The following is a 17918-nucleotide window of genomic DNA, read 5'->3' as shown; positions in this document are numbered from 1 at the left end:
TCAGGGGGTGATAGATCAGGGTTGATCAGCTGTGTGGTGTGTCATGTATGCAGGCTTGCCCGGGTCTTTATAGGGGTGTGGTGTCAAATCCTGCCCAATAATCAAGGCTTATTAGTGCCATTGGTTTTTGGAAGGGGGGGGGGGGGGAGGACATGAGGCGAGTTTACGTGTCTGTGACAATTGGGTGATGCGGAAAACTGTACCAAAGCTATTATAGTGTGATCGCTGATTGATTGTCGACTAAAAACGCTGTGATTGTGATTTGCGAACCAAACAGAGGCTTGAGCTGACTAGCCGAGTTTGACGAAGTGCACATTTAGAAGTGAGCGCGCAATGCTCAATCGAAATGATTTCAGAAGTTGCAGAGATTCTCTCTAAAGAATGCATGACAAACGCGCCAGCAATATTAACCACCTCTGCCGGCGAGAGATGGACATCAGAAACGACAGCAGTACGGCACGCTTCTTTTCCGGTGATGTTTGTTATGTCTGCAAGCGAAACGTCATAACTGGGATTATTGCTCACAGGATTAGAGTAATCAAGAAAGATGACAACACGAGCTCGGCAACAAGGACACGGAGGAAGAGCACAAAAGTTTCCAAAGTGATAAAAGCTATTCCCGGTGGAGATTTCATATGAGTTTCATTCTCATTTAATGATGTGACGCATCAGCAAATTTGCTGACATGGCATGATAATCATGAAGAGAGGGAAGGGAGCAGTTTTATCAGGATGAAACTTTGTATGCACTGTTTCCAAGACTATAAAACATGTTGAAACTGATATCGGGGTTAGAGAGTTTCATTTCGTACGATCACGTCCAATCACATGCCTCATAATTAAATGCCATGGACAGCAAAGTGAAACTGTGCCTTGGGAGGCTTCGTTTCATTTATCAACTTAAATATCTTGTAATGACATGGCACCCACCGAGAATACCCCGTTCATCAACTGGACGACGTAGCTCCCTGGTTAGTTCATCACATCCTTTCTCAGATTTAATTGAGTTCTCTTCTCTCTGAGTCTGCCCACACTGTTCCCGTGTTCCGCAACCAGACGAAACATCCCCTCATCTGGATGCCGTACCCGTCCCAGTTGATCAGCTCGATCGACCAGATTACGCAGCAAGCAAACAGTGGCCACCATGCATGTTGCATGTCCCTTGGATGGATCATTCCGGGACCACCTGCATGTCCGAGTCATCGGGTGGTAGTGGCATGCCAGGTTGGTCCGTGTGTCCTGAGCTCTAGCTCGATCGGCGCCGGCAGCCGCAGCTGTGCAAATGACGACGGCGAGTAGGCGACGCTGCTGGTCAAGTGCTCTACAGGCTACAGCGACACCCCCCGGCTCTAATGGCGGGCGGCCAATAATAAGCAAGGGCCCTTGTGAGTGCGTGTGTGATGGACTTGTGGTTCGCTCTGCCGTCAGGTTAACAGTAGTGTATCAAGCCTGAAGTGCCCTAATAAGCTAGCTGGCGACCAGTTGCAGGTTCTGGTGGGGGTTCATCATTGGCTTTGGGCTGGGGACACGGGCATCATATCAGCATGGCCCGTGTGGGCTACGGATACACGTACATGTCAGTTGACGATCGGGGGCTATGCCGCAATTAGTGCGCGGTCCGTTTCGGATTATCGCGAAGTACTTACGTGTCGTCCGGTGGGTTGACTGGTTCGTTCAGGGCTTTATTTGAGGTCCTATAGACTGGAGTATATATGTATTTTACTAGTACGTACTTATTAGTAGTACAAGCTTGGCTACATGTCAAAAGATAGGAGCTTAATTGGCCAACCGCTGAACCATTCGTATTTCGACATGTTATGAAATCGGATTCAAATCCACCAGTGCAGCTGAAACCTGAAAGTTATCATCTGTCTTTCTCAGAAGGAAAAACAAAGGTTATCATCAGTGGATCAGACGCAGTTGTTTGAGAGGGAATGGTATTTAACGGAGGTTCTTGTTTATCTTATCATCAACGTAATCAAGTCGCATGTAATCTCATTCAACAGGTTGATTTGCGTTGCATCAGCCGTTTACTGTTTCCCCGATCATGGCGACCACATCACATCAACGCATCAGTTCGATGCCGTTTTCCTTCTTTTAATATAGTCGCTATATCAACGCCACCAGATAGTTCATTCAAGCGCTTATCTTCTCCTCCTTCACCGTCCCAAATGCCAAATTCACATAGCAAAGCTCATGCTTGCTGTTAATCACTAGCGTCCTCTGGTAGCTCTCGCCGTGCATGCACCCCCCCCCTCCCCCACACCAGCTGTCCACCTAACCTTGTCACCCACACGTACGCGTTGCGAACCCTAGCGCGGGCGCTCAAAGCCATGGACACGCCGCGGCTGCGGTCACCACGTCCACCTCAACTGTCCAGGCCAGCCCCGCCCCCGCCTCTCCCTCCCCCACCGCCGCCCCTCTCCGCCGCCACCTCCCCCTCCCACGACGGCTTCTCCTCCTTCCCCTCTCCCTTCGGCGGCCACCTCCCCCCTCTCCCCATGTCCCGCACCCCCGTCGGCCGCGTCGGCAGCGATCTCAGCCACCTCAACCACGCCAGAACAAGCCACCATCACGCCACCACGAGTAGCAAGGACAAGGACAGGGATAGGGCCAAGAACAAGGCCTCGCCTTTCTTCTTCTCAGGCCTCGGCGCCGCGTGGAGAAAGGAGAACACCATCAATACCAGCAGCAGCGACGCCGCGGGAAAGCAGCAGGCTGAGGACAAGAGGAAGGATAAGGCGAAGCGAGCGCTTGACTTGGGCCAGCGGGTAAAGAGGCACATGGCGTCCATGGTGGAGCAGCTGTGCGCCTCCTTCTCCCGGAAGTCGGAGAGGGAGAGGCGGGAGCAGCGGCGCCGGCCGCACTCGTTCTCGGGGCACGGCCCGGGCGCCGCGAGGGAGATGAGGGAGCGGGAGCGGTGGAGGCGGCGGTGCGGGCAGCTGTCGTCGGCGCCGGCGTCGCTGCGGGTGTCGCCGGCGAACAGCGGGCACCTGTCGGTGGGCGGGTCGGTGAAGGTGTCGACGTCGTCGGAGGAGAGCACCATGGAGGAGCTGCAGAGCGCCATCGAGGCCGCCATCGCGCACTGCAAGAACTCCATCTCCGTGGCCAAGCAGACGGCGGCCGGGGACGGCAACAAGCTTCAGTAAACCGTAGTTAGTAGGGGCGGCGGCGCTCGTGCGACGTATGTGCTGGCTCAACGTACGTGTGGCTTATGATCGAGCTTTGGATCGGAGATCAGAATTCCGGAAGCTGAGCGGCCGGGATTAGGTTCGATCACACGCAAGGGCATGTAAATTAAGATACGGAAGAACAGATGAAATTAAAGCAGTATACAGATATATAGTGTATTTTTCAAAACCTCGAAATTTGTTGTGAGCGCCTTTATTTTCTTGTGTTTGTACTTCGCCATCCTATAAGTAAATTTTTTAGCCACTCCTGGCTGACGATGGTGATGGGAACTTGCGTACTGTGAGTAGTGACATACAACTGCTAGGGTCCATATTCTTGTGCCCTTTTCTTTTAATTACACAGGGATGGAGAAATAGCACAATTCAGAGAAGCTTTTTTTTCCCCCAAAGATAGTTTAGACTTTAGAGCAGCTTCAATGGTGCCCAGGAACGAAGCCATGAATTTTTCTTAAGGGGTGCCGAACTAATGCAAATAATAAACAATGCTAAATAATGTTTTTTTTTCCTTTGTTACGTAGAAATCTATAAAGAGCTAAGTAAAGCCATGGCACCCCTGTTCCCCATTGCCTCCGTCTCTGATGGTGCCATATCAGCTATCTTTAGTGGATCTATCTCAGCTTCATACTTATGTGGAGAATAATCCAAGCTAATTACCATAACACCTTGTGAGTCCCACCTATAGCAAACATATCGTTTCTCCACGCAACATTCTCCTCCCTACTGCATTAGCTGCTCCAATTGAAATTATTATTTTTCATTCTTGAACCAAATGCCCAAGCGAGCACCGTGTGCTTGGAAATTTTTTTAGCCTAGTATCCCCTGCTCCAATGTATTACACAATTCCTGCTGCCTACACTACAATTCGTCACCCAACTTAAACATAATACTAAGTCCATGTGATTTGAAAAGACATCCTGGTCCTCTCACGAGTCAAGTGGTAAAACTGGCCGGTAGGCGATGAAATAAGCCAAACGGCAGGTACATTGCAACACGGTAGTATCAACATGCAATCCACGTAGGTTTTTGCTGATGTGGAAAAGAGAGCAAGGAGAGAAAAATAGGTCGTTATGAAACAACCGTGTCATAAGGTAAATTTTAGAACTCTGAGACCACTATTCTACCATTATGCGAGTTGCAGTTACCATGCAACTTACAATATTTCCTTTATTCCATCCATAAATCAAAGGATTTAGGAATACTAGAGACAACAAAAAAATAAACCATTATAGTATTTGTGTAATAAATCGTCTCAAAGTTACATGCAAGGGAGACGTTCGGGTGCTCCAGCACCTTTAGGTGCTTCCATGCTCCCACAATAAAAAACCGCCAAACAAATACATGAAAAATAAAAAAAATATTTATGCATAGATGATGCAAGGATCTATGTGCATGTGAAATTTTGTGTTGAACAAAATTTTGTGCAAGGAGAAACAAAAAAGAGAAATCAGCCTATAAATAGTGCAGGTTGTGCTATTTCTCTGAGACCCTCGACTGTTTACGGGCTTATTTCACTTTTTTTCCGCCTCGCACAAGCATCCGTTGCAACTCAAACTTTGCATGATGGTAAATGCTTGCTTGTTATTTTATGTTTTTGGTGCAATTTTTCATATGCATCTAATAATTTTTTTTCAACAGGAGTACGGGAGCATGGAACCCGCGGGAGTACACGAAGTGTTCTCGTCGTTGTCAATGCAGCCCACACGCTCAAGATGGATGACCGGAAATCGGCCTACTAGACAAGTCTTGACTACTTGCTTGTCTTGGGCGGTTGGGCCTAGTTTTCAGTTTCGTCCGATCCACAAACTGCTGCCCTGGCCCAAAAACATCAGAAGATCCCGACGTCAGGCTCAGTCAGGCCCAGAGCAGAGCGTGCAGGCAGCAGACGTCGCTCGCACCCAGGGCTTGCGAACCTTTCGTCCGCCAGGCCCCGGTCGCGCCGCGGCAAGCCAAGCCACGCGCAGCTGCCCTGCACGCCTCCACCGCTCGGCCCCCCCCGGCTCCGGCTCCCTTCAGATGATCAGATGGGATGACCGAGAGACCTCAGCAGGTGCAGCCGCGGCAGGCGGCAGCAGCCGCCCCCGGGCCCCGCCCCGCGCGCATGGCAGATGCAGGCAATTGTTTTTTGTCCCGTGGCCACGGTCGGTGTGGTGCCTGCCTGGTCCCCTTGGCACGCAGCGCCAGAGATCGAGCGCAGCCGGCAGCCGGCAGAGGCGCGGGGAAGGAAGGGATGGGGTGGCAGAGCCGCGGCCCAGGCACGACGACGGACAGCTAAGTCGCCTCATAAATTTGCGCACTGTGGCGGTGATCACCACTTCATCAACAAGTTAGGAGGAGGAGTGGACTGGACTGGCGGAGGGAGGCCGGAGGAGGAGGAGGCATTACGCGACAGGGAGGGGCAGGGCGGGAGATGCGCTGGGGCCCGGCCCGGCCCGGTCTGGCCCGGCAGCCACAGCCGTCCGCTTCCCCACGCCCCGCGCCGGCGCAAGAGGACAAGAGGCCCGCATGCCGGACGCGGACGACGGATTTGATTAGCAGATAGGAATATAAGGATAAGCGCCCCCCGTGGATGGCATGCCTGTGCCACTGCCGCAAATCTCTGCACGCTACCTTTCCATTCTTGTTTGAATCTTTGGTGACGACGACCAGGCCACCGCAGCTTTGACCACACTTGCTCAGCACCTACTAATACAAAGCATCTCCAGTACCGGAGAAATATAATGCGATTGACGAAATTAAGGCTGCGTTTGGAACCAGGTGCTGAAGTTTAGCTCTGGGTTAAACTTTAGCACTCTTAACTGAAGGGCTAAAGTTCAGTACCTTAAGCTGTTTGGAAATGAGGCTAAACTTTAGCACCTGAATTGACAAAAGACTCATTTATCCTACTTCCTTCCTTTCTTCCTCTTTCTCTTCCCCTTCTCTCGCTCTTCTCCCCACCTTCCCCAGTCGCGCCAGCCTCCTTGCACGCCGGCGGCCCTGCACCTGCTCGGCCTCCGTGCCCCTAGCTGCCCTCCCTCCCCCACCGGGAGCCGGTGGCCGTGCGGCCAAGCTCCCCTCCCTCCCCGCGCTGGCGAAATTGTCAAAGAGCTTGATCAATTCATCACCTCCGAACCTTGCTCCTCACCCTCCCGCCGATCTCCGCCAGGTCGCTCCGGGTCCCGGCGATCCGCGGGGACAGCACCGCGGCCTCCTCCCTATCCCCGACCTCATCATCCTCTCCCTCCTCGACCTCATCATCCTCTCCCTCCTCCGCCGGAGCCGTGGAGCCGGCACGCGAGGTCGAGGCCTCCGGTGGCGTCAGGCTCCTCCGCGCCGGGGCCTCTGGGTTAGGGCCACCGCCACGCGGCGAGGACTCCTCCTCCACCGGCCCTGCCCCGCTCCCGACGGCGGAGATGTGCTCCCTCATTGCGCGCCTCGCCGACGCGGAGGACGGGCTCGGTGGCGCCGACGACGGCCGGCCCTGCGCTGAGAGAGAGGGGGGGTGCGGAGGCGGCGTGGCTAGCGGGGGTGTGGCGGGAAGGAGAGAGAGGAGGCGGCGTGGCCGGTGAAGGAGAGAGAGGGGGGCAACCAGGAAAATTTTGGATAGAGGGACCACTTTTAGTAAGTTTAGCACCTTTTAGCATCCTTTGGAGGTGTTAAAGGAAATGGGGGTGCTAAACTTTAGCACCCCTGTTTGGGAACCTAGGTGCTAAATTGGGGCTAAGAGTGGGGTGCTAAAGTTTAGCACCTCTCTCCACTCTCTCCAAACAAGTCCTAAATGGGGATTGTGAAGCATGTCCCAGTCCTAGACTCTCGGTACATGTGCAACACAAAAATATTTACATACTACCTTTTTTTTTATGAAAAGGCATCATGTTTCCTACGAAATTCTGGACATATGGTCTTCATTGGACTCAAAAGCTACTTGTACTAGCTAGCCACAATGCAAGCGGCGTTTTGTGCAAAAGTGAGTGAATTGAGGAGCGAGGGGGGGAGGGGAGGGCGGCCGTGCCAAAAGCAGACAAGAATGGGAACAGCTAAACAACACGTACAGGGACCACACACCACGTGGGGAGGGATAATACTACATTTAACTGGCCCTTTCAAAACATCAGAGATAGGCACAGCACAGCTAGCTGGAGTTAATTTGACTACGACTGCGACTGCTACACTACAACCATTACAATGCAACTCGAGCATCCGCGGATGCATCTACAGGACGAACCAATTACTGACTACGTACCGAGGAACAAATGATCAAAAATCCCTTTTACATGCACCCAGAATAAAAAGAAGAGGAGAATGAAGCAGCAGCAGCAAAGAGTAGTAGTAACAAGGAAATGCACATTCGTGCGTGGCCTTCCGGACGTCTTCTTGCTCTTCATTGCTTCATCTCCGGTTAAGCACTGAGATATGATCGAGAGCTAGCTTGCTCGACCGACTGCCGAATCGTCATCAACAAGCTGACGATGAGCAGCTAGCTCAATAACCACCCAATAACCACCATCATCCATTTCTTCGCCACTCACAATTCATGCTAGCTGCTTCGATCAGTCTCTCGTGCCTCCCTGCTGGCCTCCAAGATCCTGTGAATGTCAAACGCATTGGTGAGAAATGAGCAGAAAAGACGGCACGGGTAGTATACTCTTGTTAACCAAAAAAATATGCGCAATATAATCTGTCGCTCTCGACTGTGCGTCCATATGCGATGCATCCGCTCCCAGCTAGCTTGGAGAAACCTTGGATGCAGCAAGTACTACATACTCTACGGCATGCAGGCTCGTTGTTGCAGGTAGTTTCAACTTTCGATAAGGATTCAGCGGAAAACGCCAATGGTGGCCACAGGATAATGGGACAATGCTGCACTATACCCACCAGACTACCAGAGTGGTACTTATTGGGCTGATGCTGCGAACTAGTAAAGATCCATCCGAGATGCCATGCGTCTTACCGTTTGGGCGTCGGTGGACGTGCCGGCGTCGGCGGCGGCCTGCTTCTTGGGCGCCTTCTTGAGCCCGAGCAGCTCCTTCCACCGGATGTTGGGCGCGCGGGGCACGCGGCCGTGGCGCTCGTCGGCGCGCAGCTCGTCGCGCAGCGTCACGGGCCGGCCGCCGCCGGCGCCACCGTGCGGGGCCTCCCGGAGCGGCAGGAGGCGGCCCTTGGAGAAGAGCTGGTCGGCGGCCATCATCGGGTGGCTGCCGACGGAGAACTCGAAGTCCGTGTCCCCGGGAGCCGCGCCCCCGCGGGCCGCGGCCGGGGGCGGCGGCTCCACCGCGAAGTCGCTGGAGAAGGACATCCGCGGTGCCATGAAGGGCGCCGGCTGGTGCTGGTGGTGCTCCGGGTTGTACATGTTAACACATGCGGCCATGCACCATGTCGCCACGCACGCGGGCTCTGCTATCTGGTTGCTCCGCCTCTCCCCAGCCCAGAGCTAGCTCCGGTGAGCGCTCTGATCTTGTGCGCGAGTCAAGCTGCGTGGAGATCAAGAGAGGAGCTAGCTAGTACACTACACTCTGGCCTGTGAGTGAGCGAGTGAGTGGAGGCTGTGGAGCAAGCTCAGTCAGCTCGTGGAGTCCTAACTGGCCAGTTGGTGTACTTGTGATTAGTGAGGAGAGCGATGGCTGCTTTGAGGAAGGGGAAGAGCTCTCGTGGAGTGAAGGGGGTGGGGTTGAGCCGGGGCACGAGCACGATATATAGTGGGAGGCCTGCCGGGCAGCCGGGTGGGAGGGAAGCGAGCGAGCGAGCGTGGGTGCGGACGGACGGGGACGGGCGACCCCGCGAGCGTGCATGGCCGGGATGACGGGCAGACGGACGGAACGGCTCCCTCGATCGCCGGATGTGGCGGTTTGGATGGACGCGGAATGTGCGCGCGTGGAGGCACGCGAGGGTAGCATCTAGATCTGCCGGGTAGGGTGGTGGCTAGGCATGGCGCCGTGAGGATTTTTTAATGTCTTTGCTGGGGGCTTTGGATGTTCAGGCGGGGAAGCGGATGACTGGATGGTGATCGAGCTAGGGGATGCATGGGCGCTGCCTGCCTGCGTGCACTTGCTTCTTTGGAGGGTTGTTGCCGGGTATGAAAATGGGAGTATTCTATTGAGTCGTTCCTTGACGCTTTGGTGGCGTTGCGTTACTTCCTCATACAGTTACACTAAAGCCCCATCATTACCGTTTTGTAAACCCGGGTTGCGCAACCGGTATTACTAGTTCGGTACTAAGCCTTCAGTATCTGTTGAAATAACCGGTACTAAATTGCCTACCACGTCGCGTGTGGCTGTGGGCAATTTAGTACCGGTTGGTCTCCCCAACCGGTACTAATTTATTTTTTTCTATTTCTTTATTCTATATTAGTGTTTCGTACTTATTTCCTGTACGTATACTAGTTCTAATACGCTAATATATATAAAATTGTATTTATCTATAATATTACATTTGAGATTTATATAGACATATTGTGCATACACATATATGAATAATATTATATTGCATCAACTTTTCAAGTTCAATATTTCGGATCAACTATTCTGAACCCGAGTCCTAACGGTGATGCATATTTGATCCATCATTATGGAACTTCCCCGCTAGATTTACTACCTCGTCCTGAAGAAATCCAGAGAGTTGTTCTTGAATTACCCTAATTTTTTCCGTCTCGAAGAGTGCTTCCTTCATGTGCATCATCTGTGTCATTGGCAAAGATTATTATATAGTAGATCAATGGGTTTGCATAATTAGAACTAATTTATTGTTAAAAATTTTGTACACGTACTCTGAATTCGTGGTCGGTCACACTCTTTAGACCTACAAAGCCATGGATGAACTCACATACGTAGTATCCGCATAAATTATTCCCCGACTCTTGTCTCAAACACCATATATATGGCAAAAAAAGTTATGAAATATTTGTTGTATTCAAGGAAGTGTCACGAGATGTGGAAATTCAACACATACCGGGAATTCAGGCTTCAAATCAAGTTTCTCCTTGAATTCACCCGTGTGATGTTGACAGAATCGAGCCCATGCTTTGTTCAGAATGTCTATCAGGTTTTTTTATTGATCTCTTGGTTTTCTCAAAGAGTCCATGACATAGACCACGCTTTGATCAACCACGACAACAAGAAGTATCCAGTGGAAACTGTACATATATGCATAGCCAAAGCTAGTTAGTCTTATATTTAACTGCTAGTTCAAAAAAAAAAGAGATGGAAAACACGCTCACTTGAAGTTGTACGGTAGAAGTATGTACTTCTTGTAATGTTGGTTGTTGAGAAACTTATATATATTTTTCAAGGTCCGATTTGGTCATCTCTTAGATTTAACTCGTTTACAACATCCAGGTCCATGAAGCCTATGTCATAGTATCCGTTCCTCCGACAAGTTTGAATCTCCATCCTGCATGATACAAAATTGAATAGGAGTTAAGAGATCGCACAATGACTAGAGCGGGAATTTTGAAGTTAGAGCAAATTAAAGACTTACAGAACCCAGAAACTGATAAATGACTTATCAAGTGCGTCTTGATCGTAAAGGTAATAGAGTTCCTCCAGCGGCACATTTATAATGTCTTTCCCACGAAAATAATGTTGATCTCCAATCCGAACTTCGAGCATGAGTAAACCATTGGCCGAAGCCTCCATGTACCATTGGTGCAATTTGTACATCTTCGTTGGAAGACGGTCCACCAACTGCGGCCACACAAGCAGTTTACCAAACTCATATTTCCATTTAACAGCCCCAGGGTGCTTTGGGATGTGATCCTCCCCTCGAAGTTGAGCTGGGGAGAGATTTGTATCTTTGGCGAATTGAAGCAGTTTCTGATCAAACTTCGAAAGCACCTTGAGCGGGGGAATCGATTGGTTGGCTTGGGTTTCAAGCTATGGAATAGTTGACCCACTTTTCTTCTTCTTCTAAAAAGCCTTTGTTATTTATTGGACGTAGTCAGATAGCGGTGGTTTCTCTGCCGTTTTCTCCATGCTTCTAATGAAAGCCCGAAGTTTAACCTTATCAAGTGGTGGATCTTTCTTCACAGTAGGTTTTTTTGTGAAGTGAGCTTTAACCTCAGCATCCACTACTACGCGAAGTTCCGCATCAGTCATATCACAAGGTTTCTTGGGCTCTGATTGTTTCTCCTTCGGCTTATTCTACTTCTTCGTAGCTGCAGTAGGCGGAACTGAAGGCGTCTTTCCCCGTGTAGCCTTGCTCATAACAGGGGGTGGTGGACTCATGCTAGGATCCTTGTTAGCTGGTGGACTCATGCTAGGATTCCTGTCTGGTAGTGGAGACAGTGCCCTAGCAGATGGCGTAGGTGATCTTGCCCTTGAGCCTTGAGGAGATGATCCCAAGGTCGGGGGATTCGCCTGCGTAATCCTTATTGAGCGCTTGAGCCATAGAATCTAACCATGGATGGCTTCTCCTAGATTCTTTTCCCCGTCACCTCCAGGGATCTCCAGTTCCAAGTCATCCCAACCGTTGACCACTCGATCCACCCAAACTTTGGCATAACTGCGAGCTGGAATCTCCACGCCATGAATTGTTTGGCTTTGTGCTGGTTGTTCAGCCACACCATAAGCCACCACGATGAGCTTGTTTTTCACGGGAGTAACAAGCTCACAAGGGGCTCTCCCGGTGATGTCGTCCACGGGATGGCATTGGTTGTCCTCAAATATGTCAGAAGATCCTCCAGCTGGGGCTTCCGTGGAAGCGATGGTGCTTCGATGCTGAGAGGGGCTTACGTCGACATTAGCCCCTGATGCTGCAGCTGCTTGTTCACTGGCTTGTTTACTAAGAGCTAGAGCCACATGCCGGTCGATTGATTCCTCCATTCTTGCCTTTGTCAAATCTACGTGTTCTTGCAACTCTCGCAGTTGTTGTGCGTGTTCGGCCTTACTTCTTTGGTGACTTCTGTATGAATCAATGTGCTCACAAAAGGCAAACTTCCATGGAATTACTCCTTTGCCTCAGCAACATCTAGGGTGTTCTGGATTACCTAGTGCCATAGTCAGCTCGTCCTTCCCTCGATCAGGCATGAAAGATCCTTCGGTCGTTGCCTTTATTAAGTCAGCAAGCCTCGTAGCCGCTTCTCTTAATTCTTGGCCGAACACAAATGATCCATCTTCGGGATTGAGCGTGCCACCATGAGCATAATACCAATTCTTTGCTCGCTTCAGCCATTCAAGAGTCTGCGATACCGTTCCCCTAGAAATTATGTCATCTTCCATCCACTGCCATTTCATTATCCCCTTCTTGTAACCTCCTGACCCAAGATGATGAAAGTATTTCTTTTTTTTAAGAATTGTCAGTGTTGGTTTGAGTTGCCTTAGCGCTCTTTTGCGACTGCTTGAACTGCACAAATGAATCCCAGTGATCTCTTAACTTTGGGTGCTTGGTGAAATCAGCTGTAAGCTCCTTCTTTATGTAGTCTTTGTTCAGGTTTTTTTTGTATGTCTGAAAAGCAATTGCACCCTTCTTGAAGCTCCAATCTTTCACTTTTGCTTCATCTACATCTTTCAACATGAAGTTTTATTTTATCTGATTCCATATCATTTCCTTCTCTCGCTCAGGGACCATGCTTATGGGGACCGTGCTTGTGGAAGCGACGCTATCATCAATTTCAGGGCTTTTCCAATTCTGAAAGCTCATTGGGATGTTATCTCTAATAAGAAACCCAATTTGATTCACCAATTTAGTCTTAGCATTGGAAGGAGCAATTGGTTCACCATCTTCATCAATTTCCGTGATGATGATACTACCCTCTAACTTCTTCTTCTTGCCTCGTTTCTGTTTAGGCTTGCTGCTCGATCTAGATGGCTGGAAAATGAAAGAACTATTAATTCCCAATAATCTTGATAAGTAGAGAATTCAAATCATGTTTTGTCGGTGTGAAATATGGCCGACAAGTAAATATTTGTAGTTTTGCCGTACGTTGGATCAGATATGGCCTATCACACAATGACACATGATGTATACTAGTTCAGGCAACGTGCCCTACATCCAATGGGATCAGTCGGTCGACTTTATTTCTGAGCCCAGGTGCTCAAAGTTTGTAGTGAGGGTACAAACGAGAGGTGGATGAGAGGGGATGCCTGAGTCCTAGCCTTGTTCTCGTCTCGACGGAAGAGAGTGGCAGGAGCTCAAACGTGCTCTAAGTGTGTATGGGTGTGTGTGAGAATGTTTGTCGCAGAGTCTAAGAACTTCCAAGTGAGAGCGGCTGAGTTTGAAGAGTCTGAGAGTATGTAAGTGTAGAAGCGGGGGGTCCGTCCCCTTTTATATTACAAGGGGACAATGCTTACAGGTCGGGGGAGGATAAGAAAGCGAGTGTACGGGTGGTACCTAGTCTTGTCGAATCCCACATTGGTGGATATGGTATGGCCTCCGTCCTCGATCCCTGTTCTCCTCGTTAGGCCACTACGCCGTAGCGGGTAGATTTTCGGTGCCACTGTGCAGACGTGCGTTGGGCGTGGCGCGGTACGGCTCTGCGTACGACCGGCTGACTTGAGCATTGCCTCGTTATCCACCCCACCTGCTTCCTCGGCGCACTTCGGGTGGGTGTCCTCGGTCGGGAGTCCGAGTCTGCCTTGACCGAGTCGGTCGGGGAGGTCAGAGCAAGTGGTACGGCAAGTCCCCGGTCGGGGGATTAGGTCGAGAGCACTCAGTCAGGAGCGATTGGTTGGGAGTACTCAGTCGGGGTCAGACTATGGTCCCACCCCCGGCTGGCTCCCTCTGATCAGGGCGCCGACCAGGCCTCCTGGTCGGAGGACCCGGTCGGTGACCGGATCGTGGTCTCGGCCCGGCTGTGCGAAGCTGGGCCGGCCCAGGTGCACATTGTTGTTGTGCCCTTTATTGGGCTAAGTGTCGCAGGAAAGTAGTCCCGCTAGGGACCCCGGGTCTTTGTACTCGTCAGGAGCCCCCGAGCCCCTTTGGAGCTTTGTTGAAGCCGTGAAGGGGCTGTCGGTCGGAATGCCCCATCGCGGGGAAGCACACACAATGGTGTTGTTTAATTTTGTTTTTGTTTGCAAAGCGGTTGGGCCGCATTGAGGGGTCTGGCCCCATGTTCAAGACGATAAGGACGGATTCCGCGTGGGAGCCGTATCAGCGCCTCATGACCCAGTACTTTCGCGTTGGTTTTTGGCGTACGGCGGTTGAACTGTCATCTCAAGGCCTGGCGCCTTTAATGCGCGGGCGCTGAACCATCACCTCGATGTTAGGCGCTTTCATCACGCATCCATGGATGCGAATCGTAACCGCTCCCGGATCTCAGCCGTTCGCCCGGCTATAAATAGGGAGGCTTCCCCGTTTGGGGCCCCCAAGGCTCGGGTTATAGATCCCATGGCTCAAATTATAGATCTGGTAGATTTGAGGCTCTTGCTCTTTGCCCTAGGCGGCTTTGGCCGCTCCTCATGATACTAGAAGATCTCTCGTAATAGGTGTTCCACCTCCTTCTCATAGTCTCCTTCGGTATGCCCAGGCGCCACGATACGAGAAGACTCTCGTAACGTGGATCCGCCATGCAATGAGGGGTTGGATGAGAGGACGAAGGCACCACCTCGGGAGGAAGCAGGGGCATGGCCTCCTTTTCCTCCATGCCATGCTTGTACCTTGGGCCACCGATCGCCGGAGGTCATCATCTTGGTCTGTCACGTGCATGGCGGATTCGACGGTGGAGAGCAAGTTCACCCAGGTGTGCGGGACGTGACGCTCATACTCCCTCCATGCCTTTTATTCTTTGTCCAGGTTACCACAAAGGGAGGAGAGAACTTTGCAGCTGAGCTGCCTTGGTTCTTTTACCTTCCTCTCCTCCTGGCGCTTCCTGCTCGGGGGAAGGAGGTTGATGAAGAATCGGCGAGGATGGGTCGACGAGCAAAGTTTTGAGCGCAACTTTCTTGTATTGCTTGCGCTATTTTTGTTTCCTTCGTTCCCGAGCCGTGGGGTAGTCCCCGGGTTATACTCGCACGCTTTGCGTGATATTGTAAAGCCTTTGGGCTCCTGTGTTCGCACGCTTTGCATGATATTGTAAAGCCTATGGTTATGTCCTTAGCTTAATGAAAGCTTATATTCGACATGTGAATCTTGTGCCCACCGCGCCATAGAGGTGGATTGTCGTCAGGACTTTGGCGTTTTTCCCTTTGTTCGCTGCGTTGCGTAGGGTAACCGAGTGGTTCGGGCATTCTACCACCCGAGTAGGTGCACACACCCAGCTCTCGAGGGGACGACTGGTAGAGGCTCAGGGGTGCATCGGATAGACTCTGACACCCAGCTCCCAAGGAGATGGCTGGCATGGGTCGTAGGGGCGCGCCGAGTTGGAGAGGGTGCCCAACTCTCAAGGAGGGGACTTGTTTGTAGTCCGTCCACCGTCGGGTTCGCGCTAGCGGACCTGATGTGTCTAGCCCCCGAGCCTGCGGCTGACTAAGGAGTCGGTCGGAGGCTGAGAATTTTGGTACCCCCTTTGACCAGAAGCGAGTTGAGTGGACATTTGTGCCCTTCTCCTGAGGAGGGGATCCGTTGTCAGTCTGGCTTCCACCGAGTGCGCGCGAGCGCACCTGATGGGTGTAGCCCCCGAGCCTGCGACCGACTGGAGAGTCGGTTGGAGGCTGAGCACTTAGATACTCTTTTCTGGGGGCCGTGGACTTTGGCGTCTCCGTCGATCGGGGTGAGGTGGTCCTTCTTGCGAGTCAGGATACTTGCCTGTGCTCGTTCCAACCGTGACTTGTGTCATCGATCGCATTCCTGAGTCGGGATATGGCAGCCCGAGCCCTCGAGTCCTGTTGGGCTCGGTCAGCGTCGGTCGAGTTTCATGCATCACCCCGTCCACGGTCTCCGCGACCGGAGGGGCTGAGCTAATGTTGCTTGCCTCGATGGCTCGAATGACGCGCTCGGTGAGCTCGCTAATGGGCACGTCTGAGTGGAATCCGGGCCCCATCGTTCGTAACAGGGTTGGCATAGCCTTCATATGGCATTCCACTGCTCCTTAACCCGCCTCTCGGCAGATGCTCGAGCCGTTCTAGAGACCGACTCAAGTGGCCCGCTGGCCTCCCCTCGATGGAGACTCTATGGGCAATGGCTCGAGGTCAGGATCAAATGAGAAGGTCGAGATGATCCCGTCCACTTCTGAGCAGGTCGGGCGAAGGCCGCTGGGGCTGTCATCTACGTTTTTCCCTTGGCTCTGTTTGATGCGAGGCGGCCTCGAGCCCTTCGCGGCCTTCGAACCTCGGTCGATCGCAGCTCATATTGAATGAACCGCTATTGCTTCGTGTCGTGATGCAAAGCAATTGAAATGCAATGATTGCATGTATGGTATGAATGTACGATGCATGAATTGATGCACGTGTGAGATGGATCAATGAATGAGTGCTTGTTTGCAAAGCGAGTAAACGGGGGGTAGGTAATGTTACCTCGATCGAACTCTCAGGCATCGCCCTGTCTGCGGTTTTTGCAACCGGAGGGGCTAAAGTAGCGTTGCTTGTCTCGACAGTTCGAGTGATAGGCTCGAGGCACTCATAGCAGGTACACCTAAGTGGAATCCATATCCGTCGTTCGTGACGGGGTTGGTCATGTCCTGCACATTAGTTCATTCGAGTGACAGGCTCGAGGCACCCATAGCAGGTATCTCGAGTGGAATCTGAATCCGTCGTTCAAGATGGGGTGGGTCATGCCCTGCATGTTAGTTTTCCTCTGCCTTTACCTATCCCCCATCGGATGCCTGAACCGTCCGACTAACCCAAGTGCCTACCGGCCTCGGTTCGGTGGAGGCTCTATGGTGGGTCCCTCCGCTCCATCCGACCAACCCGAGTGCCTACTGGCCTCGGTTCGGTGGAGGCTCTGACGGTGGGTCCCTCCACTCCCCTGCCTCGCAAGGCGAAGGGGCACCTGCGTGCGGTTGTGCCCCGTTTTTCACAGCTTTGCTGGAGAAGTAGGTGGGTCCCTCCCGGGCCACGCCCTATCGCGTAGGGTGGCATCCCGTCAGTTGCGTCCTATCCACTAGGGCTCCGTGCCCCCTTCCCTATTAAATAGGGGGAGGGGTGGAGGTCTTCTGACTCGTCCTTACACCTTTCCTCGAATGTTGCCACTTCTGCTCTTACGCCAAAACTTCCTTGTGCGGTGTGGTGAGTTCCGAGAGAGAAGGGTCAAGGGTGAGAGCGAAAGAAGTCTTATAGATCCGTTCGTTGCCTCCCGTTGCGTGATGTTGAACTGGAGGCCGTCCGTCATGAGGGAGGAATTGCTGGAGGACTTCGCGCGGAAGGGGTTGCTGGTGCCGAAGGCAGTTGCGGGTTGGAGAGCGCCGGAGGCGCCGGAGGTGGGGGACGTCGTCCCGCGACCTGGGCCCGACGAGGTCATCTCCTTCCTCGCTTTCCATGAGCGCGGGCTTGGATATCCCGCGCATTGGTTCGTGCGTGGGCTCCTCCACCAATGGTATTGCCGGCTTTGTCACCGTTTGCGAGGCCTTCCTCGGGATGGAGCCGCATATGGGCTTCTTCATGAAGTTCTTATCCGGGCAAGCCTGGTTCGAGGAAAGGGGAAAGGTGAGCCTGTCAGGCCCGGTTAGGGGGTTTGCGCTTCAGAGGAATTCAAGGTCGCGTACCTGCCGTACACCCCCAATGATTCTAATCGGGGATGGCACGGCGAGTGGTTTTACATCCGAAACCCGGCGGAGGCGCCGTTCCCGAAGTTCACCGGAGGGAGGCCGACGAGATAGGAGAGTTGGGTGTGGGGACCCGCTTTGAAGCAGAAGAAATAGATGGAGGTCCTCGAGCCAGCGCTGCGG

At 52.2% G+C, this 17918-nt stretch overlaps 2 protein-coding genes across 2 annotated transcripts; one reads left to right on the top strand and one right to left on the bottom strand.

The window, feature by feature from the left end:
• Positions 1-2164: 2164 nt before the first annotated feature.
• On the top strand, positions 2165-3454 carry LOC101765087 (probable BRI1 kinase inhibitor 1). Its single transcript, XM_004956968.2, has one exon. The coding sequence runs from the start codon at positions 2333-2335 to the stop codon at positions 3146-3148; it is 816 nt and encodes a 271-aa protein (XP_004957025.1). The 5' UTR covers positions 2165-2332; the 3' UTR covers positions 3149-3454.
• Positions 3455-7221: 3767 nt separating this feature from the next.
• LOC101764668 lies at positions 7222-8928 on the bottom strand. The gene is made up of 2 exons (XM_004956967.2): positions 8118-8928; positions 7222-7752 (listed from the first exon to the last, which is right to left on the bottom strand). Exons 1-2 carry the CDS (start codon positions 8532-8534, stop codon positions 7717-7719), a joined length of 453 nt encoding a protein of 150 aa, XP_004957024.1. The 5' UTR covers positions 8535-8928; the 3' UTR covers positions 7222-7716.
• Positions 8929-17918: the final 8990 nt, after the last annotated feature.

This window comes from Setaria italica, chromosome II (genome assembly GCF_000263155.2).
Source record: "Setaria italica strain Yugu1 chromosome II, Setaria_italica_v2.0, whole genome shotgun sequence".
Classification (NCBI taxonomy): Eukaryota; Viridiplantae; Streptophyta; class Magnoliopsida; order Poales; family Poaceae; genus Setaria; species Setaria italica.
This window is presented reverse-complemented; position numbering and strand designations above follow the sequence as displayed.